Source organism: Podarcis erhardii (assembly GCF_964252035.2).
Source record: "Podarcis erhardii genome assembly, chromosome: 4".
NCBI classification, from domain to species: domain Eukaryota; kingdom Metazoa; phylum Chordata; class Lepidosauria; order Squamata; family Lacertidae; genus Podarcis; species Podarcis erhardii.
The window spans coordinates 57,912,840-57,939,573 of NC_138508.1; the positions used below are offsets into that span (position 1 = coordinate 57,912,840).

The 26,734-nt window shown below is 42.6% G+C and overlaps 1 protein-coding gene and 1 long non-coding RNA gene across 3 annotated transcripts in view; both read right to left on the reverse strand.

The window, feature by feature from the left end:
- Window positions 1–559: 559 nt before the first annotated feature.
- LOC309340114 lies at window positions 560–7,975 on the reverse strand. The gene is made up of 2 exons (XR_014155806.1): window positions 5,321–7,975; window positions 560–594 (listed from the first exon to the last, which is right to left on the reverse strand). It is a non-coding gene; the product is annotated as an uncharacterized lncRNA (long non-coding RNA).
- Window positions 7,976–17,055: 9,080 nt separating this feature from the next.
- Window positions 17,056–26,734, reverse strand: part of LOC309340084 (cystathionine beta-synthase-like) — a 36,505-nt gene continuing 26,826 nt past the window's right edge. For both annotated transcript variants that reach the window (XM_081858595.1, XM_081858594.1), the window contains exons 8-16: window positions 26,018–26,109; window positions 25,483–25,614; window positions 24,198–24,282; window positions 22,784–22,889; window positions 21,353–21,427; window positions 20,267–20,401; window positions 19,352–19,460; window positions 18,516–18,600; window positions 17,056–17,642 (exon numbers count right to left, since the gene is read on the reverse strand). In XM_081858595.1, the coding sequence (XP_081714721.1) occupies window positions 17,470–17,642; window positions 18,516–18,600; window positions 19,352–19,460; window positions 20,267–20,401; window positions 21,353–21,427; window positions 22,784–22,889; window positions 24,198–24,282; window positions 25,483–25,614; window positions 26,018–26,109 (992 nt within the window). In that variant the 3' untranslated portion in view covers window positions 17,056–17,469. The remainder of the gene's footprint in view (window positions 17,643–18,515; window positions 18,601–19,351; window positions 19,461–20,266; window positions 20,402–21,352; window positions 21,428–22,783; window positions 22,890–24,197; window positions 24,283–25,482; window positions 25,615–26,017; window positions 26,110–26,734) is intronic.

The following is a 26,734-nucleotide window of genomic DNA, read 5'->3' on the forward strand; positions in this document are numbered from 1 at the left end:
CTACTACAATTAATGCTCAAATAGACCCACTTTACAGAGTACATGTCTTATTTTTATCTCATATTCCATAGATATTCTCCTGATCACCAGATAAGCAAGGCAGCAGACAGGTTGACAAGAGTGCTGTGATCTCACAAGGGGAGGAAAAATACAGCCTTAGAAAGCTACGAATACAAAGCAAGGAGACAGCTGAGAGATGACAACCTTAGATCAAGAATGTACTGAAAGTTGGGCTAACCCATAATTTCTCTTTCATGCTTTTTGAAATTTTCTGAAGAGTGTTAAGATGTGAAAAAATGTTTACAATAGGTTTGTTTGGGGAAACGTTAGTATAATGTAGCAAGTTTATATAGGAATAATACCAGGCCTCATTAAAACCACAACATTTAAACACCACCACTGAAAGAGCTAATGAAATGCAACAAACATTTGTGCATCTGAACGTACCATAGCTCAATGGTAGTCTGTTCATTGTGTTTTATTGGCTTTAAAATAGTTACCTAGGATAGCACCCTTTCTTGACTTTTTTCAGTAGCACTTCATACCCCTTTTTTTTCTTATACAAAAACGTTTCCCTGTTTTAGCTGCATATTTCTGTCGCGTATTCCACGCGGCGCTTTCAGCAGAGACGCTAAGAGTTCCAGGTTTTTCCCAGTGCAGTCTTTTAATGTGAGGTATATACAGGTATTTACAAAAGAGACAGTCCATACAGAGTACTTACAAACGAATACTCTCCACCACAGCACCACCACACTACAGCACAACCACCGTTAAACAGGCTTTCCTTTTAAAAACAGGTGATAGCCGATCCCACTAATCACACTCCTGCTGAGTCACTCTGACTCAGCACTTCACAGAGTATTGAAGTTGAAGCCTGCAGACTTATTCAGTATCCTGCAAATCCCAACACTCCTCCTTAAGTCAAAGGCTTGAGACCTAATAATTCTCTTAAGTCTCGAAATTTAGGAGCATCCAAACATTTTGTATACAAATCTGCCACATTACATTTTGTGTTACAGTGCTGTACCTTTAACACATTTCTTTCCAAAGCATTTTTCACATTTCCGTATCTTATAGCTATATGTTTACTTTTGCTTTTAAAGTTCTGTTGGTTAGCAAGCTGTTGTGCAGCCATGTTGTCACTTAGCACAGTGATTGGCATTTCAGAAGGTATTCCAAGCTCTTTTGTTAGGCAAGCAAACCATTCTATTTGTGACACACATTCGCTTATGGCTGAGTACTCTGCTTCACAAGTACTTGTGGCAACAAATGTTTGTTTCTGGGATTTCCACTGAACCAGGGCATTTCCAATATATATGGCATATCCAGTGGTAGACTTTCCATTTTCTCTGTCCCCCCAACTGGCATCAGCGTATGCATACACTTGCTGATCATATCCTGTATCCAGCACCAGTTTGTAATCTTTTGTGCCTTTCAGATACCTTAGGATTCTTTAAAGTGCTACCCAATCTCTCTGAGCCGGCTCTGCACTTCTTTGGCTTAACATGTGCACTGCCAATGTTATGTCGGGTCTTGTCCAACAACTTAAATATAACAGAGAACCCATCTGAGAATGAAACGCTGTTGCATTCTCACATTTTTGCCCTTCTGGTTCATTTTTGTACTGGGTAGTTATGGGAGTGTCAACCTCATTTGCCCTCTCCATTCCATATGTCTTCAGTAACTTTTCAATTTTTTCCTTCTGACTCAGAGAGTAGACGCCCTCTTCATTTCTCTGAACCTCTACTCCTAAGTAATTCTGAATCTCTCCCAAATACTTCAGTTTGTATTTGTTACCTAGGCTGTTTTTGTTTTTGTTTTGTTTTGCTTTTGTGCAGTTGTTATCAGACAGATATCGTCAACATACAAAAGTAAATAACAAATACTTCCTTGCACCATTGCTGAATATAAACAGGAATCAGCCAGGCTTTGTTTGAATCCCATCTTTTTCAAAGTTGTGTCTATGCATTCATGCCATAGACGTGCACTTTGGTGCAACCCGTATAGTGCCCTTTGCAGCTTTAACACCATGCTGTCTTTTTCAAGCTCATAACCTGGTATTTGCTGTAAATACACCTCGGCGTCAATAGGAGCATTTAAATATGCTGAGGCAACATCAAAATGATGAACTTTTAACCCTCTCAGACTTGCCATTGCTAAAACTGATTTTACTGTTTCAGCCTTTGCTGTTGGGGCAAACACTTCATCATAATGTATCATTTTCCTTTGTGTAAAGCCCCTTGCAACCAACCTGGCTTTCCTCTGCCAACTACCATCAGCCAGCTTTTTCACTTTAAAAACCCACTTACAGCTTATGGGCTTTTTACCTTCAGGCAATTCTGTAGGTACAAAGACATTGTTGTTTAGCAGAGAGTTATACTCTGCCTGCATTGCCTTTAACCACGCCTCTTTCTCTAGAGTAGGTAACTCTTGCACTTCTTCAAAGTTTTCTGGCTCAGTTACACAAACCTGGTTTATGGTGGCTGGGAACCCATAACGGTCTGGAGGTTGACCTTTATTACTTCTTGCAGACCTCCTTGGTTGATTAACCTTACCCTCTGGGCTACCTTCAGGACTGCTTTTGGGGTGGATTGATTCTGGAGATTTACCTCCTCCTGTCCCTGTTGCACTCTCTCTTCCCACTTGCTCCATGCTAGCAGCTGGAGAAAAATGCTCAACCTTTACCTCCTCCCTTTCAGTTTCTCTGGGAGAGCTGCCAATTCTCAGCTTTGTTTCAACTGCCTTATCAGGTATGCTCGGCAGTAAAACTTTTTCTGGCAGCAGGTTTGCATGTATCTTGGGCCAATTTCTTTGCTCATTAAAGCTGGCTGATCGACTATAACTCAAAAGATTTTTATCATCTTCAAACCTATAGGCTTTCGTACCACTTTCATACCCAAGAAATAGCAACTGCTGTGCCCTTTTTCCACCTTTTCTTCGGTTCTTTACAGGTATGTCAACCCATGCCTTTGTCCCAAAGATTCTCAAATGTTGCAAACTGGGACTTTTGTTATAGAGAATCTTATAGGGTATGTCATCTAGTACCCTTGACCACAAGCGATTCCCAATATAATTTGCGGTCTTAATACTCTCAGCCCAGTATTTAATTGGAAGATTTGCATCTGCTAACAATGCTTTCATTTGTGTCTGCAAGACACCTCCCCTACGCTCTGCTACCCCGTTCTCCTGAGGCGTCGCCACATTGGTAAGTCTATGTTTAATCCCTTGGGAACACAACCAGTTTCTTAGGGAACTTGCTATAAACTCTCCTCCCCTGTCTGTCTGAATAGAGCACACCTTTTCGCCAAGTTGCCTTTCTACCCTTCTTACCCAGAACTTCAAAGTTTGGGCAACGTCAGACTTTTGCTTTAATGGATAGACCCAGCCAAGTCTAGAATAGTCATCCACTAGAATCAAACAGTACTTGTTATGGGAGACACTTGGTGGAAAAGGACCAGTTACATCAGCATGAATCAACTCCAGTGGTTTTTGGTTTCTCTCTGGCTTGCTCTTGCTACTGGGCAAGCCCTGCTTTTAACCTCCTTGCAGATATTACAGTCTAAGTAATTATCACAACTTTTAATGTTTTTCATTCCCCCACACAACTCCAATGTTTTGTTTAGCACCTTATAGCTAGCATGAGCCAGTCGCCTGTGCAGGAGATGAATACACATATCATGGGTTGGGACATTTTGCACATTCGCAACCTTAGACTCACACTGTAGTACATACATATTAGTTCTAAGGTTAGCATTTGCCAACACTGCCCCATTTTGCTTTATCTGGCACTGATCTCCCACAAAGTTTACTTCAAAGCCTGCTTTTGCCAAGTCAGGAATGCTCAGGAGATTGTTTTGCAAACAAGGCACACACAACACATTCCTGAATGTGTGTCCCAGTTGTGGGAACACAACCTCCCCCTCACAAACCACATTAGCTTTCTGGCCTGTAGCAAGACTTACATGTTTTTTGTTTGAAGCCCTAGCATCAGTTAGCAATGCTTTTCTTTTACAAAAGGTTTGAGAAGCTCCACTGTCCAGAACCCACAGCTCTTCATTTTCTTGACCATCTGCAGACACCCAAGTGGTAGATTCTCTCTGCTGCCTACTGTGCTTCTGCTGTTTTTGTTGTTTTCTCGGGCAGTCCCGAAGCAGATGTCCACTGGACTTGCAGCAAAAACACCTTTTTACTCTGTTGACCACCGGCTGGTCTGCAGCAGCTCCTCCTGGCTGTTTCTCTGGCTCCCGACACCTCTGGTCTTCCCAGCTGTTGTTCCCTCTGGGATGCTCCAACAGCTGGGCTGAGGTCATCTTTCGCTCTGCATGCCTGTCCTCCTCTGCATACAACCGTCCGGTAACGTATTCCAGAGTCAGCTTATCAGTCTCTACAGACTCGAGGGAATTGACCAGCATATCATAGCTGTCATCAAGGGAACTCAGGACTATAAAGACTTTGTCCTCTTCCCCCACAGGCCTCCCTCTTAAGACTAGCTCCTGGAAACAGCCTGTTAGGAATTTTAGGTGGTTTACCAGGGAGTCCCCCGGTTTCTTCCGACACCGGTACAGTCTCCTGGTCAGTGTTATCAGTGAGCCAGCTGTCTCTCGCACATGGACAGCCTTGAGCGCATTCCACGCCTCACTTGCCGTCACCTTATCAGCTACGTAAACTAGCTGGCTGTCGTCCACTCCAAGGATGATCGTAGCCAAAGCTTTCTCATCCTTTTCAAGCTGGGCCTCTGCTAGTGCCAGCTTTTCATCGTCCTCATCCCACTCAGGGGGCTGTGGTGTACTTTCCACCACCTTCCACAGGCCCTCACGCTTGAGGAAGTGTTGCATGCGGACCGACCAGATGCTGTAGTTCGTGGCCGTCAGCTTCTCCAGCAACACACCACTTCTGGTCTGCTCCATCCCTGCAGCTCACCTCCAGCACCCACGGCTAGATAACTGCCACCTGTACTCTTGCGCAGCGGAAGCGTGCTGGGCCCATAACCCTGTCGCGTATTCCACGCGGCGCTTTCAGCAGAGATGCTAAGAGTTCCAGGTTTTTCCCAGTGCAGTCTTTTAATGTGAGGTATATACAGGTATTTACAAAAGAGACAGTCCATACAGAGTACTTACAAACGAATACTCTCCACCACAGCACCACCACACTACAGCACAACCACCGTTAAACAGGCTTTCCTTTTAAAAACAGGTGATAGCCGATCCCACTAATCACACTCCTGCTGAGTCACTCTGACTCAGCACTTCACAGAGTATTGCATCATCCTGTTGAAGCCTGCAGACTTATTCAGTATCCTGCAAATCCCAACAATTTCCACTCTCTCTTCCAGATATTAGAAAGTGTTAGCAAGAGAAAGACCCAAAGCAACATTTTCTTTTCATTTGTAAAACGCCTAGACTTGAAATGCTTGTAATGTAATTCAGAGCAAAAGCAGGCTTTCTGAAAGTGTAAAGGGGATTTGGGGCAAAGGCATGTAGAATGGAGTACCCAAGACATATTTGCAGGTGGTAGATTGTGGCCATTTTAAGTACAAGACAGAGGGCAGTTGCAGCTCACACTTGGATCTGCTCTCACCCTTTTGGGTCCCCCCCCCCCAGTTTGGGCTGTAGGGATTAAAACCACTGTGATGGGCATGCAAACAGTTTACTGTGCAAAGTATTTTCCACATGACATGAGTTTATATTGGCCACTGTATGCCCTTTTAAAATACAAATCAGCCAAATGCTGTTGAATTTCAAAGAGAGGCCTCCCCTGTATGCAGGCTTATTTAACAAAAGGAAACCAAACCATTCTTCATTTATTTCATAGCCTCTGAAGTATATATTTTAATGTTAAATTCATTTGCACATGTCTGTTCTCACAGCCATGGTTAACAGATCTAGAAATGTCAAATTTGGAGCATGCCAGCTAGTAACTAATATGCTGTGACTTCTGTGAAGACAAAACAATCCCACATTAAGCAAATCATCAGTATCTTTGGGATGGATATCAGTTTGATGATTCTGGGTTTGAACTCCAACTTTCTGCTGAGTTCTGGACATGGGTCTTCTACCCTTCAGCACAAGCAAATTATTGATATACCTGAAACTGGGAGGTGGCAAATGCTCTGCCTTTCCTTGCTGAGTTGTGTTTTTGTTTAGTTTCATTGCAGTTGGTTGGAACAGTTATAACAGCACTGAGCTAGAAATTGCAGCTCTGCCCAGATACCTTGAAACTTTCTCTTATCCACAGAAATGTTTGGAAAAGCATTGCTGGACTTAAGAAGAATTTAAACCCTTCAAAACTTGATATCCAAATACATGCGAGCTAAGTAATCATTTTCAATCATCACGTTAGATGAATGAGTGTAGTTTATTTTGATGTGTCTTTAAATGGTGCTATTATTTATGACTGGTGTATGTATTGGCATCCTTCTCCTGAGATGGTAAACTGATCTACCAAAACAGAATGGCATTCTAGTTTTACTCCAAGTCAAACTTTATGAAATGAATGGACCTACCTTAGTCATCATGTCCTTACCTTCAGCAGGTCTCCTTTGAGTAAAACTCAGTTGAATGCCGCACACGGTTAAGAAAAATAAACTCTGCAGTAGGTGTCCAGAACTAGCTGTATGCTTGCTATGCCATTAATGTGCAAAAAACAGGGCAGAAGGCTTGAGCTGTGTTTTTGGGATAGCACTGTAGCCCGGCCATGTATGGTCAAAAGGACATGTTTTTTAAAATTCTTGTAGTACAAGAGAAAGGTACAAAAGATGTTTTGGGATTTCCAGTTCAACTGTAGGAAAGTTAGTATCACTTTAATGAGGTAGTATAGCCACAAAGGAACCCAGAAGTGGACCACTAATCCAGGATTTATGATGAGATTCAGGCTGCATCAGCCAATCATGGTGTGTTCAATTACATGCATCACATTTGATAGAAATGTGCTAAGCATCCATTTCTCAATACTTAATGTGCTTTACTTTCTCTTTGAAACATATTGGATGTTACTGATGATTGGAATGCCATTACAAGTGGAAGTAGATTGTGTTTACCAAACCCAAATTACATTTTCTTAAACTTGTTTATCATTTTGAGGAGACTTTTGCTTCAGTGACAACTAGAAAACGCTTTTGACTGTGTGTGTGGTTCCAACTCATTCATATGCCCACTCCTTCGGATTGTGGCTATTATATAGGTCAATGACAACTGCTTTTACAAGTGCTTGTCTGCCTGTGATAACAGCATTATACAAAGTAGACTCTTTATAGCATATTTAAATATTGGTTTGTTGATGCAGGAAATACAAAGGAAAGCACGCTAGACTTTGAGGTCCATAACCTACATAGGATGAATGATTATGGGTTTTGTCTGCAAAATAAGTCATTGGAGCCCCATTTCTAAAAAAAAGTTATAGTATCTAATCCTTATGTTTTGGGTACTTGGCATTTGTTAGAGTCTGTGTATTTTGGCAGAGAGAAAAAACATGTCTTCAGTTGTATCAGGAAATATTTTATCTTCATAATTGACAATCTTTAAAATCTAAACTCTGATAAACTTAGTTGTTCAGTTTTTGTCATTTAATGAAATATTTGAACCAGCATGGCAAAATAATTATGATTCATCAATGTGTTTTACATGAAACCTCTGAACTCAAAGCATGATTTCTTCACTTTGTGTTTTAAAAGTAAAGTTTCACATTGCTTTAATTAAGGTCAGTTGTCACATTACTGTGTTCCTGTTTCAATACTCTATAACGCAGATATCAATTTTGTTTTTCTTTTGTACATCAGTTTTGTTTGGAAATCCTTCCCCAGGTCTTTAAGTTGGAAAATATTTTGCATGTTTCTTTACACAAGTCATTATTTAGATTATAGGAGCAAAAATGCAACATTCTTACTGATCTGGGAATGTTGTGTTTTTAATTGTAGACAAGCTTAACGAAAAGCTATGCAATGAATTAGTTCAAAATATTTTCTCTTTGTTTTTCTGAAATAAAAGTGAAAGGGATATCAAACTTTTAAGTCCTTTAAAAAGACCATTTAGAAGGTCCTACCCCATCCCAAGCTAGTTTTTTAAAAAAAATTCCAGTTAGGATCATAATAGGGCAATCTTATGCATATCTACTCAGAAGTTAAGCCCCAGTGAGTTTGATGACACCACCTGGTAATTGTGTATGATTTCAGGCACAATATTTGTAGAATACTGACTCCCAAGAGAAATGGTAGTAGCTATGTGGATAAAATATTGAAACAAAATACTCTTATGGGGCCTGTTACTAAGATACTTGAGAGTCACTGCTTACTGAACGTTCGTGCAGATGCAGCACTGAGAATCAAATGCCCTTGCTTTTAAAATTTTATTTCTTTGTCATAGATAGCTTATTTAATATTGTAATACTATATTTGCACTAGTCCATCACCGTGCTGACCCAACCGGGGGATCTGTAGCATCCTGGATTTTCATGAAGGGGCGTAAAAAAGAAGGCAGGTTACACAACAGCCGTGGTTGTGGCATGGGAGCATGAAGGGACTGACACTGAGAGGCAACAGGAAACAACAGGAAATATCTGAATAGATTGGGAAGGGAGAAACACTGAGGCATTTGTCTGTTGGTTGGTTTAAAAAAATTTTTACCAAGGAGAAATAATAGAGATGGTTATGATACAGAAGCCAACATCAGAAAGCCAGCACAGCAAAATCATTCTCAACTTGCTTCTTGCTGTAGTCAAAACCTTGTTTTAAACCACTGTTTGTTTCTTCTCAGAATCTCACTCAGCTTGCTCTCCTCAGACATTTGCCATTGTCTGAAAACCCCTTCCCCCTTCAGCGCTGTTGCATCCCTGTTTTACTCAGTCCTTCCCTTCTTCCACTCAGCTGCCTCATAGTGAGAGGTAAGAGTCCTCAAATTTCATTTCATTTCTGGTACCATGTGTTCTCTACTACACAAAAGGCTCATCCACACTTCTGCTTCTGCTGTGCCTGGAAAGCATAGGTCCAAGCAGTTTTCCCCTTGCCCTGCTTCTTCCCAAGGGAAAACCCACTCCTTAGCAATAGATCAGAACAAATAGCAACCCAGGGAAAACCCAAATTGCTGTTTGTGCTGATTGAGCACTAAAGAGCGGTTTTCTGCAGGGTAAGAGGAAGTGTGGATAAGCCCAAAGTTCCAAATTCAATGCAGTAATCTAGGACAGGCATTTTATTATCAAGCAAACACCCATACAGGTGCAACATCCATCTCTTAACCTTCTGCAGCTGAACAAACAAACATCCTTGCTCTATTAATCTTAAACATACAGTAACATATATTTTCAGAAGTGTGATATAGGAGGGAAGAGGCATGGAAATGGGGGTTGTCTCTGTGCAAAGAGGAGTTGGTAAGGGGGTGTGTGAAAATTGTGTGTCTGCGCAAAGGGAGCTGCAGGATAGGAAGTTGGTATGGAAAGGGGGTGCTCTGTGTGGAAGGGGTAGTTGGAGAGAGGGAGGGAAAAGGGTGAAGGTGAAAATGGGAGAGTGCAAAGGAGGGTTGCTAAAAGGGGGCAGGAGGCATGGGAATGGGGTGAAGATGAAGGAGCAGGGGTGGCTTCATAATTGGGTGGAACGGGAAAAGGGTGCTTAGTAGTTGCAATGTGTGGGAGGACGGAGATGCGGGAGATGACCCTGGAGTTTGCCTGTGAACAAAGTGGAGGTTGCGGAAAAGGAAAGGGGAGAAGAAGGCATGGACTTGGGGGGGTGAGGTTGAAAACACGTGCAGACCAGACTTCAGAACAGAAGGGAGGCGCTGGGATGATTTCTTGATTCAGCAAGCAAGTGTCTTGTGGAGGGATTGTCGGGGAGAGGAGTATATAAGTGCAGTATATATAAGAGCATAAGAGTATATAAGAGCAGGGTGGCAGAGTCCCCCTTGTATTGTAATAAAAACAATCCAGTTAGCCAAGAGCAGCCCATATTGTAAACCAAAAGGGGGGGGGAGTTGTAGTCTTTCGTGTTGCTATGAACCCATTTTGTTCATTTTGTTAAAGCAGCAGCTTTAAGATGAGTGCATGCATTCAATATGTGCAGCTGCTTTTTTACAGTTCTGTTCATGGATATCTTGCCCACAAGCATTTGGGGGTTCTCTTCCTGGCGTTTTCTCAGTGTATGGAATGCACGGATGGTGATGTGCTGTCCCCCTTTGTCAGTGATTTCATACTTGCTTACTGTCTCTAGGTGCCACTGTAGTGCTGATTGCTTCGCTGTTCACTTTAGCATATGTGAAATGCAACAAACTCTTGAGTGTCCTGGCCACTAGGAGATGGACTTCTGTAGCATCTGGGGGGCCACAGGTGCCCCATCCCTAACGTAAGGACCCCATTTAGCATTATTCAAAACAGTTGTTGATAGAGAAGTCTTCCACAAATTTGTTTAATCCGCTTCTAATTGTCAGCATCGCCCTTGAGCCAGTGTACCAACTGGACTCATGCACCTCAACCCCGACTGGGCTAGGCGAGCTGGGTAGCACTGCCAGAGACCTCCTTTCTCACAGGAACAGGTCACAGTGCTGTGGACTCACAGCTTGGAGCTGAGAGCACCGGATTCACTGTCTCAATTATACAGTCGTTGCGCAGCAGCGTTTTGCAGAGTCTTGCAGAGTATAAACCACTCGGAGAGCAGCTCTGTAAAGTATCCTCCTTTTATTCTATAACTACAACTATGATACAAAACTATATACAGAGCTAAATATTCTGAGCATAAATCAATGCTATACTCTGAGTGCCTGCAGCTGCTTTTAGCAGCAATCTTATCTATAAACACGATCTCTTGCACTCTCTCTCCGACACACTGACTGACTCTCTCTCACACACAGAGACACTCACTTGACTAATTAAGTAGAGAGCAGTACATTGCTCCTCCTCTCTGTAGAGTCAGCAGAGACCTCAGGAGATTCTCAGGAGATTCTTGGGTATGGGAGGGGTGAAATCTCCTCACTAATGCCCTTTAAGCTAATGATAATCACTACAACGTTTAGGAATGAATTGCATAAATGAATTCTGTGTTGTGTGGACTCATGTTTTTGCTGCTTCAGAATCCCCAGACAATGAAATTTCATTTGCTGCCAAGTTCTAGTATTTTTGACAGAGGGAGAAGAACTTCCCTTTATTCATTATACCCAAGCAATTTATACACTGTACTTTTGTAGATAATGTGAAGAGTGAGAATACATACTAGTTATGACTCCCCTCACTGGGTTGGGGCATAACAACAATTGCAAAAAACGCACCAAAATATCCCAAACCATAAAACCTTGCCATGTTTGCTTTTACAGAAAGCCAATTAATGGCGCCACTTAGCCATTGCATCCCATTTGGGTATGCCAAAGTTTCCTCATTTATGCATATAATATGTTATTAACCATTATTATCACAACAAAACATTATTATCACAGTTATTTTTCAAAATTCCAAGCATTTCCCATATTTGCCTCAGCCAAATAATGATTTAAGTAAGGATCCAAACATATTTCAACTCCAATCTTTATTATTATTTTTATTAAAATAATACCATAGATTATGTAACTGTTTAATTCTTAGGAAAAGTTCAGTGGCATTCATGAGAGCTGATGTAGCTTTAAGATTCTGGCTCTGAACTAGATGACCCTCAAGGTCTCTCTCAAAGCTAAAATTCTACTACTGTATTCCCTAAAAGACCAGGATGCTTATTTAGTAATGCTATGGAACTACCACCACCCAGCTCCCATGATACAGGGCACTTTTTACCCTAGCGAGCATTTAGGGGTTAAGGTGCACTGAAGCTGCCCCCCATTTGGGGGACACTTACAAATTTTACATTCTCTTTCAATGACTTCACCAGCAGGTACAAAATTTTCATCATCAGTGGGACAAGCACACATTCCACAGCCATCCTGGGGTCTTCCTATATACTTGCAAGCTGGAGAAATCTTAGGGCAAGTGGAAGCGCAGACAATGTTATGATCTTCTCCACAGGTGCACTTTCGGGTCCCAAAGTCAATAATCACAGACTGTCCCAGGAGAAGGAAGCCATCTTTGTAGCCTTCCTGGATACAAGCTTCCTCCAGAAACGCAGGGCACTTGCACCGAGGGATGCAGCGTGGACAGCACTGGTCCTTACGGGTCACGGCTTCATGATTGTCAGGACAAGCTAGGCAGAGAACAGCAGTACAGTCTGGCCTGTGATGCTTGCAGTCACCATTTTGTAGGAAGCAGCAGCTCAGCAGCAGGCAGAGGAAGTGCTTAGGCTTCATTACTCTGGATCAAATGCAAAGAGGTCCTTTTAGCAGCAGAGCAATTTTTGCTCATTCATTGCTTTCTATTATCTCGCACAACTTTGCCTTTTTAAATACTGAGCTAATGCCCTCTCTCAGTAGAACACCAGTTTGCATAGCATTTTCTCACACCAGGGGCACAAACACTGATTACATAGCACATTGTGGATTGGCTCACTGAATCAGCCACACTGGAGCTCAGGGTACACTCCCCAATGGATTGCCTTCAAAGCAACATACTGCTCCTGATAGTTGCCTTCTCCAGTCTCCGATGATACTCGGACCACTTGCACAAGGAAGTGCCACTTACAACCCCTTTGGGCCCCGTTCCTTCTGTTGTGTGTGTGTGTGTGTGTGTGTGTGTGTGTGTGTGTGTGTGTGTGTGTGTGTATTACTGCAGTTTTAAAATGTATTAAATTTCCAAGCCTTAGCTTCATAAAATTTGAGGAGTGCTAAAAATTGGGAACATTCTGTTAAAAACCTATTACAGTGGTACCTCGGGTTACATACGCTTCAGGTTACATACGCTTCAGGTTACAGACTCCACTAACCCAGAAATAGTACATCGGGTTAAGAACTTTGCTTCAGGATGAGAACAGAAATCATGCTCCGGTGGCGCAGCAGCAGGAGGCCCCATTAGCTAAAGTGATGCTTCAGGTTAAGAACAGTTTCAGGTTAAGAACAGACCTCCGGAACATATTAAGTACTTAACCCGAGGTACCACTGTACTGCAGAAGGAAGGAAGGACCTTGTGCAGCTCTTTCTATTTCTTAAAAACAGCAAACTGTCCTTCAGATGCAGTAAGCATTTCTAACTTTATTCCATGATAATAAAGGGGAATGCATTGGGTCAAATGCTTAGCTGATCTATGAAAAGGGGAAATAGCTTTAGTTTACCTGGATAGGCTTCAGGTGTGGGTGTTGCAAGTGGTTTGGTCCCCAGGTAGTGATATTTCCTCAGTAGCTGTTCAGCTGGAAGGTATGCTATTTATAATGTCACAACAGAAGGAAAACCCATAAACCTGAACAGCTGGGAGGAGCTAAGAGCCCTTTCTAATTTATTACCAGTGGGTCTTTTATTATAGTATTATTTATTGTCAAAAGAGTTTTTATATTCCATATTATGTTGAAGGGACGTTCTCTTTCTGTGGCATTATGGGAAATACTGTTTCTTTTCTGTGGCATTCTGGGAACTCTTGCTAGCTTCTTTTCTTTGGCTTTCTGGAAAGTCTCAAGTCTTGCTTACAATCTTTCTCTCCTTGCTTCTCTCCTTGCTGCACACTGTGCAAAGCTGTTCTAGGCACCAAAACTCTCATTGTCTGTCTTGATTCTCCATTCTTACATTATGTAAGCAGAAATAATTTACAATTTGCATTCTAACAGCTGGGATCCTCTCTATCTATCTATATAAGAAAGCGTCTTAAATTTAATGTAAGTACATCCTGTAACTATACAGGACTATAGTTAATTGTCCCTTGTTTACTATTCCATAGTTCCTTAAACCCTTGCCAAGCATGTCAAAATTTGCTTTATCTTGTCTCCATTTTTTTACCCATATAATCTATATAATCGCCTTGATTAAGAGGTAGGTTTTACGACCCTCATTTTATCGGGGGAGGGGGTGGAAGTGGCTCAATGGGTGGCATGGAGCTGCTTTGGTGGGTTCCTGGCAGCTGGGCCACTGTTGCTTACTGAGCAGCAAGGGATGAGGCAAGATGCAGGTTGGCACATTACAAATGCACTGGCATTTATCTTCTCCAGAATAGCCTGCCATTCCACAACAACATTTTAACATTTTGTACACGTGGAATTACATGTCAGTCCACTGTTTAGAATGGGCAATAATTGCCAGACAACAAGGCAGCAATGACTTTTTCATTTTTTACCTCACAGGGAAAATGTAGGCTAACCTGCTTAAAATCTGCTTCTACCTGCTAAGCATGTTCCGATTTTAACTGCAAACCTCACAACATGCCCTTCCCTTATCTAGTTAACATTTGCCCCTTTCCTGTGACTGGGTTGAATCACAAAAGATTGCCTGGATGAGAAATGAGCTTCTCTCATGACCTTGGGTCAAGCAAGATGTGGCATTTGTCGTGTAGTTGGCTCTGCACAGTGGAGCAGGTGAGGCTGTTCTAGACGGTGGCATGAAGGAAGGAGCCTCTAAACTTTTGGCCCCACCATGCTCCCAGTTGTAATCACTCCCCAATGCCTTCTATTCAAAATGGAGGGAAGCTCCAATTGATCCCATTGCAAATAGCAGACATTGAGGAAGCGTGCAGTAATTCTGATCCAGCCAAACTACATGACCATGGGTAGGCAAACTAAGGTCCGGGGGCCGGATCCGGCCCAATCGCCTTCTAAATCCGGCCTGCGGACGGTCTGGAAATCAACGTGTTTTTACATTAGTAGAATGTGTCCTTTTAATTAAAATACATCTCAGGGTTATTTGTGGGGCATAGGAATTGGTTCTCCCCCCCAAAAAAAAGTATAGTCCGGCCTCCCACAAGGTCTGAGGGACAGTGGACTGGCCCCCTGCTGAAAAAGTTTGCTGACCCCTGTACATGACAAACCCACCATCTATACTTTCATCCCATTTTCCTTATGTGATTCCTCTTATACTGTCTAGTTTAGCCTATAAAGAAACTCTCTGAGCCTAGACAAGTCTACACGATACATTTAAGCTGTACGGTCCCACTTTAAACAGTCATGGCTTTCCCCAAAGAATCTTGGGAATAGAAGTTTGTTAAGCGTGCTGAGAGTTCTTCAAAGACCACTATTACCCTCATAGAGCTGCAATTCTCAAAGTGGTTTAACAGTCAATCTCTCTTCCCAGAAAACTCTGGGACCTGTAGCTCTGTGAGAGGAATGTGTTGGTGAGTATTGAACTGTTAATACATTGGAATAAAAAATTAACAGGATATCTGGTGAAAATAAGAGCCAGGATTTTTAAAAACACAAAAGGGAATATCTGTTCACATATTGCACAATGAATGAACACGTGTAATTATATTTAGTTTGTGTACAGCCAGCAATACAAAAGGCTTTTCTAATTAACCTGGCTATTGTGGTGTCGCTACCATTGTAAGGAGCACTCTGTCAGCGATGTCACCGATTTTCATGTGCGTACTTAGAGACGTAGTTAAAGCTCCCATTAAAATGATTGCATAAATTCCTTCCATGTCTGTGAATCACATTCATAAGCATGCCAACTTCTGAGAAGTCTTGATTGTCTAGCCAGGCAAAAATATGTAGTGCCATTTTGCTGTAAACAGCATCCACATGAGCAGCATTCAGTGACCCTCATTTTAAAATATCTGAATTTTCATGCATGGGAAATGTTTACACTGGAACAGTCCATTGGTGGGCTCAGTCCAGAGATGTATGCGTGCAAATGGATGTTTTATACAACTACTTTCACATGGAGTAAAACCCATGCGGTGGCATACAAGATGCAGATAAGCATTTCTGCCCATACTGAGAGATGGAGGGGAGAGTGTACCCATATCTACTCTGTGGTAGGTTCCCGAGTCAGCATCGTATAGGTATGTGCATATAGTGTTGACAACTGGCCTCCTTACTTGTATGGACCAGTCATTCCCCATCCCCAACCAATCTACACTGGAATCCAGTTATAAACCTCACATGTGGTTGAGTTCTTCGTGTGTGAACCTTTTCTCTTTGCAGTGGGATCTAATGCTGGCTTGCACATGCACAGCAGCTTGTTCAGAGCACCTTAAACCTCCATCTTTGTTCACAAGGTAAGTGCTTGGTTAGGAGAAACTACATACCAAAAAAGGGAAAAGGTACAGACAAATGGCAGGTGAAAAGGTGCACAATCAATGGCCGGTATAGCTGTTGAATTCAGCCTTCTTCCTGCTAAAGGAAGTTCCTCAACTTCATAAAAAGGTGGACTGAGCAACGGGAAGTAGATTACAGCCCCCGTTTCTCCAGTCTACTCAAAGACAGAAAGCTACACTGGAGACTGTCATTATATAGCTAAGTAGTTCTGATGCTATGCACTTAAGAGTGCAAGTCTACTGTTTACTGCTCTGCTTTATGAACTTCTGCAGAATTAAAATCATCTGTTCTGTTTTCTGCTATATTGGGGGGGGGGGGGAGGTACAATTATGAACCGAATATAACACCTTGGGTTGCAAAAAGGGTCAATTAAATGTAATTATAAAGCTTTCAAATTTCCATTTGATGTGAAGGCAGATAGAAATTACTCTCAGTGGGACTTAATTGCAACTAATTTTGGGGTCTAGATTGAAGTAATCTAGTCGCTATTGTGCTTCATAGATCCTTTAAGGCAGGAATGAGGAACCTCAGACCAGGGGGGCAAATGTGGTCATCCAAGTATCTGTATCTGGCCCTTGGGACTCACCTATTGTGACTGTGTGTATTTCCCCAAACTGATATTCAGAGGTAGGCTACAGAAGTCATCAACATGTAGCTGTGTTTATCTGTACCAGAATCAGATCTCCTTAAGCCCCTCCCCTGCTATGGCAGTTCTATGACTGTCAGATTCTTACAAGTAGGAACCATTGGCATGCACATGGTCTCCTATGCCCAGGAACCTTTCGTGGTCAAGAATGTTCTAAGAGGACATGTTCTAAGAGGCAGTGAGTTGTAGCAGCATACACTTCCAGCAGTCAACCATAACAGCAGGAAGGCTTTCTCTGGGGGAAAGGGGGCTTATGAACATTCATCCATCTGTACAGTCCCAGTTCACACTTCCCTTGTACAAGCAAAGAGTATTATTGTCAGTTCTACAATCAAGTCAGGCAGCCTTTGCATCTGTAGTATTTCTTTATTGCTCTGCCAGCAGATTTTGAAATGCACTTACCAGTCAATGTTAATGCAAACAACAAAATGTCTGATAAAAATCAAGGCAACCTCACAGGAGAATCCATTTAGTCTACTGCTTCCTCCCAAGAATCTTAATTTTTTTTTAACATGCTATCACAGAAAGCTGCTTATTTTAACTGTATGTGATCTTGTCCAATCATCCTGATCCCAAATTATTTCTCTTGGTGGCATTTAGGATGAGCATAGCTATGAACATAGCAGACCAAGAACAGCTAGGCAAATTAAAATAGAAATACTAGATACTAGTATAATACTATACTAAATACAATGCTAATTCTAAAATAGAAAGCCATACTTGAAAACAAAACCAGACCCTTATACTTAAAGGTCTTCTGCTATTTCTCCACAGATTCTGCCATGGAGAAAATTCTTTCAGAAGAATTTGATTCCAGTGTCACATCTCTTCGTTCCTGGGTCTTGTTTTTGGGGGTGACAAAGCTGAGAAGATCAACAGCTGTGACCACACCAAATACCATCTGTTTCATGAAGGAGCTGCCATCTGCATTGTCTGGAAGAAGACATAAATGAAGGGAGATTACATACTGTTGATGCTTCCAGTATAGCATCCAAGGAAACCCACAAGCAGTGCTATTTTTCTAGAAAAAGAGGCACTGTGTCTCACCATGAACACCTGCCTCGTTCTCTTAGAATGGCAATGGCGCCCACCTGAGAGGTGCCAGAACTGAGTTCCCCCTAAAGAAAAGCCCTGCCCACGAGGAAATGTTATCTTTATTTGTGGCATCTGGGAACTTTTTCCTTCATACCACTGTCCAATTATGCACATAGAGAAGATGGACAGATAGAAGTTTTCCTCCCTCTCTCACCATGCCATGAAATGAAGCTGAATGCTGGAAGATTCAGGACATGCAAAAGGAAGTACTTATTCACACAGGTCACAGTTAAAGTATGGAAGGATTGATGGCCACCAGCTAGGATGCCTTTAAAAGAGGCTTAGACAAATTCTCAGAAGAAAAGGCTACTAGCCACAGTGGCTATGTTCAGGGCTTTCCCCCCCAGAGGTGCCACATGCACTGGCAGAGAAAGGGGGGTGCGGTAGGTGCAGTCCACCCCAGGTGTCATCCCATCCAGTGTCCACATTTTAGGCATGGATGTCTGTAAAGGAAAGCCAAAACATAAAGGCTTTCCTTTGCAGATGTCTACAATGCTACCTTGAGCTCCTTGGAAAAAAGCTGGGCTATAAATGCAATAAATTAACAAATATTAAACTAATATGCTAATATATACATGTGATGCCTTTCATGTATATCTATTTCATGGCCCGAAGGGCATATTAGGTCATCTCTAGGTGTGTGTGTGTGTATATATATATACACACAATTAGTAATATGACATTTTTTATTTTACTAGAAAAGCTACTTACATTGCTCCAGCTCATGCACAACAATAGCAAAATGATCATTTTCCAGGATGTGTGAAAGCTTTCCAAGGGTATCATCCAGGCTAATCTGTAATAAAGTCCCAAACATAAAGTGAATCAAATTGTTACTAGACATCTAGGGCCCAGTTTACATAAAGTCCCACATAAAGTAGTGACATACTGCTGGAACCACATGGAAGATGTAAGGTATGAGATGGACATTCCATGTCAAGTACACCTTGTTCCCTCTGAGGTTGTGCTTAGATGACCTCCACCCCACCTCAGTTTTCTTGGGGGAGAAAAGATGTTCCAGCAGTGTCTTGGCATGAAGTATCCTGCTTCTGTGTTACTTCCTCTATGGAAGGCTGGGGAGCCCGTGGTTCTCCAGAAGTGGATGGACTCCAACTCCCACCAGCCCCAGCCAGCATGGCCAATGGTCAGGGATGATAGCTGTAGTCTAGAAACATCCAAAAGGTCACCAGATCCCTATCCCTGTCCTATAGTGCTGTAGCAACAGAACCATCTTAAATGAGGCAAGATCTCAAGACGACAACCTACTTGAACCTACCCAGAATATTCATATCCCGGGTTCACTCTCTGGCATCTCCAGTGTTTTGAAATCAGCCTCCTTAGCTTAGTTGGTAGAGCATGGGACTCTTAATCTCAGGGTCATGGGTTCAAGCACCATGTTGGGCAAAAGATTCCTGTATTGCAGGGGGTTGCTCTAGATGATCCTTGGGGTCCTTTCTACCTCAGCATTCGCTCTTATTTCCTGTATCTCCCATCCTCATCCTTTGCCCTAGGCAGCAACTCCAAAACAGGTACTGGGCATACATTACCTTGGAAAACTGCTGATACATGACCTTCATCACTGGGTCTGAGAACTGGGCAGTTCCTGCCAGGACGGAGGAGAGGATGTTGCTCAGAGTTACCATTCCCAAGATGAGTCTTCAAGAAAACACACAGTTGTTTGGTTTTTTAAAAAAGCAAAATGAATGCACTTGAATTTTCACAACACAGAGATGAGAGCTCCAGCAGTTCATGCATATACAGAGAAGACACAGGACAAGATAGGTGGGGTGGGGAGTTCACTTTCTGCAACATCCGCTGTGGCTCAGTGGCATGCAAGGCTGCCACTTTTAGAATTAGACCAGTACCAATACCCCTTCTATTCAGCCTGACTGGTGGTAGGCCAATACTGAACGTAACTGGGCTCTTTGGAAATGCTCCAAATGTGGGGGAGGAAGGGAAAGGAGACTGTTAGCCGCTTTGAGACTCCTTAAAGGGAGTGAAAGGCGGGATATCAAATCCAAACTCTTCTTCTTCTTCCAAATGTCACAAACTCTCAAAGGAAGCTTTTCAATAACACACCATCAATAAGAGTTCTAGGTCCTTTGACTATAAGAACCAAAGCAGATGTGACATAGCTCTTGATTGGGGATTCCCTATGCCAGCTGTGTGGGGAGGGTGGCGCAGAGGGAGGAGGAGTTTGATGCTTTGCCTCCTTGCCAAACTACAAAGCAGCAATGCCTGCTGCTAAGCCTACAGGAATCCTTCATGTGTAGGCACTTGCAATAGCCTTGCAATAGATTAGCTAAAGGCCCATATTATTCCAAGTATTTCTTTAAAGATTTCAGTAAGTATGTCAATGATAGGCTGTTTCTCATTAGTGCTTTATACAGTGAGAATTGTGGAATTCTCCTTAAGACTCCTGAAGACTGTTAGAATGAGGTTTCTGCGAATAAGAGACTTACCCTGATTCTGCAACAACTGGTGCCTGGTCATATGCCTTCTCACGAAGGATTTCAATGGCCTTTTGACAGTTCACATCTGGGAGGAGAGTCAGAGGGGCTAAGAGGCTTAGCTTCTGCACCTTGATAGTCCACCACCTATCACAAGGGGGGGGGGGCAGGAAGGACAGCAAGTGGTGTTAAACCCCAGCAGTCTGCTCTGTGTCTTATACACACACACACACACACACACACACACACACACACACACATTTTGAAAGGACTTAAGGAAATGCTTTGCAGCTCAGCAAACTATCTAGGACTGATTCCTATATTTTCCAGGTCCAGTACCTGGCATAGTGGGGCATTTGCCAGGACCCACTGGCAGGGCTCACTGGGACTGATGCCTAGCTTTTATCCACCACCCCAGTCTCCCTCCTCCTGCTTACATACACACTAACTCACTTAGTACAATCTCTTGGCTCCTAGCCCATTACTGCATCACCCTTGATGCTCAGAAATGGACTCACTTACTTGGGCAGCAGCTCTGCTCCTGGCTTATTACAGTGCCACTGCCACGTAAGCCCACAAATGAACACAAGGGAGAGGCTGGCAGGTACCACAATACCTGTGGGGGCTCACATGGCAGGCACTAGGGCACTGGAGAGGAATACTGTGTCCGGCGCCTCCAAAATCTGGAGCCAGGCCCGACGTTTTCCAACATGGTCCCATCTACAAGGATGTAACACTGGGACAAAAATATTCGCCAGCCCGACTATCCTTATGCCTCATAATACACCTGTCCTTGTGCATGCTGCATGGCAAAGCACAGAAGAGAATTAGACAGAGCGTGTCATGCAAATCATGATGGATCAAAAAGGATTAGTTGCAGTCTGTGATCCCACCACTCACACACACCTGCTTCAACCAGAAGATCAGCTTAGATGCACTCCTCCTGATCTGGATTTCATCAACAAAAAGTGAAAGCATCAAGGCATCTTTTTATCACTGGTACAAACAAACAGTCTTTGCTTTCTCCTGCCCCGCCATTCAGATTACTTTTACTTTATGTCAGGCAAAATTAACAAGTGTAGCAACTCTGAGCCATACCAAGGATGATGCTCTTCCACATCTTCTTTTAGAAATCCATTCTTGACCATCCATTTGTCATTCAAAAATTTAGACCTAGAGATAATTAAGAAAGACTGAGACCTTGTGTCAGATTTTGGTGTTTCATCCAAGGTTCCATTACAGGACTAGCCTAACCTTCAGGTACTCATAGAATGTCTTTAAGTAGCCCTGAGTTGAACATTAAGGGACTTTCCGCACTTGCCATTAATAGTGACATAGTTGCTGTTTGATCTGCCATTTTTAAGAGTGAATTTGTAGGCATTTGTCTGCAGCTTTGGTCACATGTCGCTGTTATTATAGAGTGAGTGTGGGTTTTCCTTCCCACATGAATGGCAGGTTGTGCCCCAATGGAGAAATGTTCTGTGGCCTTAGTCACACCCCTTATGGTCCTCCAGCCAATAAACGTCAGAGTTATGAGCCTCCGCATGAGGGTATTCCTTTTGCAGCTTTTTCTGTGTGTACAAAGTGCCTAGCATTCCAGAATTCTAATCTTGTGGAATTATAGGATATTAAAAGAGGAACTGCATGCCTGCCAGAGCTATGGCAGACCTGGATATTGTGATGAAGTTTTGTCTGCATCTTATAATGCATGCTGTCATTGGCAGTACTTTGACTCAGTACCATAGCCTCTAGCTGCCTATATCTTTCCTCTGAACTGAGTTTTCAAACTGATATCTTCCACAGGTCAGAGGAAAGTGGTACAAAATAGATGTCCCCCAAACCATACCCACCAACTCACAATCCCTCCACACAGAAATAGGGACTATGCTTGTACAAACAACACACCAATGAAAATACTGAGTATCTATTCTGAATCTTTCACAAATGTCATGGTTTTTGTGGTAGAAGGAAAAGCAGGATTTTGGAGTTCATTATGTTGGAATACAAGTTGAATGATGCCAGCGTCATGTGGCAGCATGCCAAAAACAATCCGCACACATACACAACTAGACCACTAGAAATGATAAGTGTGCAAAGGTCCCAAGAGTCATTCTAGAAAAACTTGGGCTGGGTGTGAACCATATACTAAAATCCGTAACAGGTGATATGACTTGCAAGACTTGTTTCTTCCACTGAGAGCTATAAAACTTTCATAACACTATCCATGCGATAATGTAACAATAACAGGAGCTGTCTTTTTTCATTCCCCTCCACATCACTGAACTGAAAGTAATTTCATGTCTAGCGATTTACAAGTATCTGGTATCAACAGAATTAGTCCCTCATAAAACTCGCTTCCTGCTTCTTTGTTGACAGTTTCCGCACTGCTGTTAATGTGGTACGAGAGCAACAAGCTCACATTCTTTTGCTATCCTTACAGATCCTTCCTCTCACATACGTCTGAGTGTTTTCAACCCATGGGCTTCTGTAGACAGGAGAGCAGAAATGAAAGAAGGCATTGTCTCTTACATGTAGTTCCTTACAGAGTCAGGCAGGAGGACAACACAGCGCTGGCCCTCTTTCAGATGCTTTGCAGCTTTCACAGCCACAGACATGGCACTGCCTGCGCTGCCCCCTGCCACAAGAAGAAAGAGATTACTACTCAATGAGCAACAATCAAACAATTTAGATACAGCCATCTCCCACTTGGTGCCCTCCTGAGCCAACGGTGGGGCACTGATGCAAGAACGCAGCCTTGCTAGTGTTCAGTGTTGTTGTTGCATTTTTTTTAAAAAAAAATCAAACATAAATGTCTTTCTTAGACAGTAGAGTTCTAAGCTGTGTATAGCTACTTCTACAGAGGTATAAATGAGAGGTGAGCAGATACCAAACTTGCAGAATCTACTCTGTTGTTTTTTTTATTTGAACCCCAAGATTCACCAAATGGAGTTTGGGGGGGGATAGGTGGGGGAGGCAGAGGTGGAGATCATACACCAAGAATTAAGGAACTGGGTCCCCTTCTGTTTTCGGCACCAGAGATGAGTTCAGTACTGTCACACAAAATTCACTTCACCCCATTCTGTGCCCAAAAAGTACACCTTCGTCCAGCGGCACCGTGCCCATAGATTGCAAAATACTGGGCAAGGGTGTGTGTTGAGAGAGCCCTATCATTGTTGATCCTATTGTTGAACAAATGCACGTCTGAAGGCATTGCAGCAGATCCTGATCTACCTTCTGCTCACCCCTAATCTAGCTTATCTTTTAAAATGGCAACAACAAAAATAACAGAAAATAAAGCAGAGCATTTTAAACTACCACAAAAATTGCATGGTGTGGGGGAGGTGCGTGGCAAATCAGTAGTGAAGATGCTCCATGTACTATTCAACAGAGACCTTTGACCTTCCATGCAACCAGATTCCATGCTGTGCTCAGAAGGCATAGCAACAGATATGTGCAGTGCTTTTTTCTGGGGGGGGGACACAGGGGTATGCATACCCCTAAATATTTTGTGAATCTTTGTACTTTTGTCCATTTACTGTATTTATTTTTCCTGATTTGAACTATAAAATGGTGATTTTCTTGAGTAAAAATGAGAGTACCCCTAAACATTTTTTTTAGGAAAAAAGCACTGGATATGTATGTTGGAGAGACAGACAGAGGGAGGGTTATGTTGCTTTTGCACACAGAGTTCTGAGTGCTCAAAATGCAATATCTGCACAACACTACTTCAAGGAAAGACTTGGATTCTACACAACAAGTAAATGATTAGCAACTGTATACTTATGGCATGAAAATAAGGATTGTGTGAAAGGGCCTTTAAATCAGACTGTGAATTGGTTCCTTGGGTAACTTTTATGCTCAGACTCTGAACAATGCTTTCCAAGAAGTCATTTGCCATTTGCAAAGGGTATGATTTAAACAATGGATCTTCAACAATGCTTACCACAGAGCAAGCCCTCCTCTCTAATCAGTCTTCGTGCCATAAGAAAGGATTCCTTGTCATTGCTCTTGCACCACTGATCTATCACCTAGAAAAGAAACAAAATATGGAGCTTTAAGGTTTATGGGGCCTTTGCACCTCTGCTACACGAAATGGGACGGGCAGAGATCCAACAGATTCTTCAGAGTTGAGGGCAGTTTCAAAGAGGATCATTTTTTTTCCTTTCAGTAAGCTTAACTATATCTGTTTTTAACTTTCCTAAACTTTTCAAAGATAAGGTGGGATATACAAATACAGTCTCACTTGCAGCCCTGGAAAATGTTTGTTATCGGAGGGACAAAAATATTTCGAGAAGTACGCCTCTCTCAAAGCATTTTCAGCTAGTCTGCAATCCAATGCACATACTTGAGATTATGTCCCATCAAAGCCAGTGAAATTTACTGCTGAGTAAACGTGGACAGGATCAGGCAGCTTTTAAAAAGCACCAAAATGTTGCCTATCAACACCCACTGGTTGCAGTGTTAGTACACTGCTGTTTTAATCAATTTCAGGCCATTTCCCTTCAATTTATGATTAAAAGTTATATGAGATGCTGCAGCAGAGTCTCTCCTATGGCTTTTGCTGGATGATAATGAGTACTAGGGCCGTGGACATTGCTACCATTCAACTCTGGTTCCAGTGCGCTCCCACTGCTGGTATTGGAAGCCATTTGCACATGAAATTAGCCAGAATCCATATCTATCCTGTAGTTTCTTGAGAAATACCGCACTTCGATGTCCTTTTCCTCAAATCAACTTCAGTTTAATTTGAAAACATAAGCTACATTCACTTCACAGTTAAGCTGAAATGTGTACATTTTAGACAGCTTTTGCTCATAGACAGATGACAGCCCATGAGTGGGTGACAACTTCATGAATAGAGGGTGGCGGCTTGGGGAAGACTCTAGTGCAGGCATAGGCAAACTCCGGCCCTTCAGATGTTTTGGAACTACAATTCCCATCATCCCTAGCTAACAGGACCAAGGGTCCAGGATGATGGGAATTGTAGTCTCAAAACATCTGGAGGGCTAGAGTTTGCCTATGCCTGCTCTAGCGTGAACAGCAATGTGCAAATGTGACTTGAAATGCAGCCGTGGGAAATGGCCTTGTCTTAAGCAGCTGCCATGTACATAGTCAATGAATCAACCACCCTTAGCAACTTTTAATGCACTTCATGTGATTCTGAAAGTTTTCATTCAGAGTCAAGTGACATCTCTCTATCTCCTGATCTTCGTCACGCTGCCACTTACAGATCTGTCAAGGACAGTTGGGATAAAGTCGTGTCCAATCCCTTCCACCTCCATTGTGGTATCCTCTGCTGAGATTGTGTTCAGTGAGCTGGGCAGGGCCACAATGGAGCCATCAGGATCCACTCCAACAATCTGTGAAGGAAAATTAACAAATTAATTAAAAAATAAAAATAAAGGAACAACCAACAACTTCACACAAAAATGAGTATCCCATCCTTGGAACCCTCAAGTAAAGAGGAAACTTCACTTGCCTGGTCAGGGCAAGGCCTAGGTTTCAGGGGCACATGTAAATGCTACTGTGTGAGAGCATGGTGACTGCGCATAAGAATTTAGCTGTGTGCATCTGGTATTCGCAACTCCTTCAGGAGCAGAAAGAGTCTGGCACACTTGGGGAAGCAAATGGATGTCCGTACAATCTCCTTGCTGAAGCAAAAAGTTGGCTTGTGTTGGACCGCCTCCCCAGGCCCTGGTGGCATGAATGATGTTCCCATGGGCCTGGATGTCTGAGCCAAGCCAAACAAGCCTTTTCACTTACTTTGCATTCAGGACATTTCTCTTTCAACTTTCTGGCAATTCCAGAGATGCTGCCTCCTGTTCCAGCTCCAGCCACAAACATATCAACTTTGCCTGCAGTGGGAGAATCAATCAATCAATCAATCAATCAATCAATCAATCAATCAATCAATCATTCAGACAGCATACCTTTCCCCAAACTCCAAAATGCATAGCTCTACTCCTATGCAACCTTAATTAATGGTCCACTGACAATAAGAACAGTATCCACAGCAAAATAAAACACAAGCATTTAGGATTAAGCTTTAATTAAGATAAACTGTTGTTCATTGGCTACAACTTCCTGTTGTGTTTTTGCAGTGCAGGCTTGAGGAAATGGAGCTGCCCTTCGTACTTTACGTTTTTACTGTGTGATACAGTAAGCCAACAGCTGCATGAAATTGTGGGAGCTCTTAACTAGGAACTTTTAGGAACTGTTTCCTTTTACGTTTGTGCAATTACCACTACATGTTGGGATGGCAACACTTACATGACTTTCCGGTGAGTGAGTCATTGCTGCTACTGCTTACCAGGAGGGAAAGAGGAGAGGCAGTGGGGAAGTTGGCACCATGTAAATGCATTATTAGAAGCAATGGGTTGTCCCTGCTGGTAAATTTGCAACACATCCACCTTCTTCTTCCTTGTTTTGCTTCTCTGCCTCCCAATAATCAGTGGTGATTCAGCTATTGGCAAGTCAGGT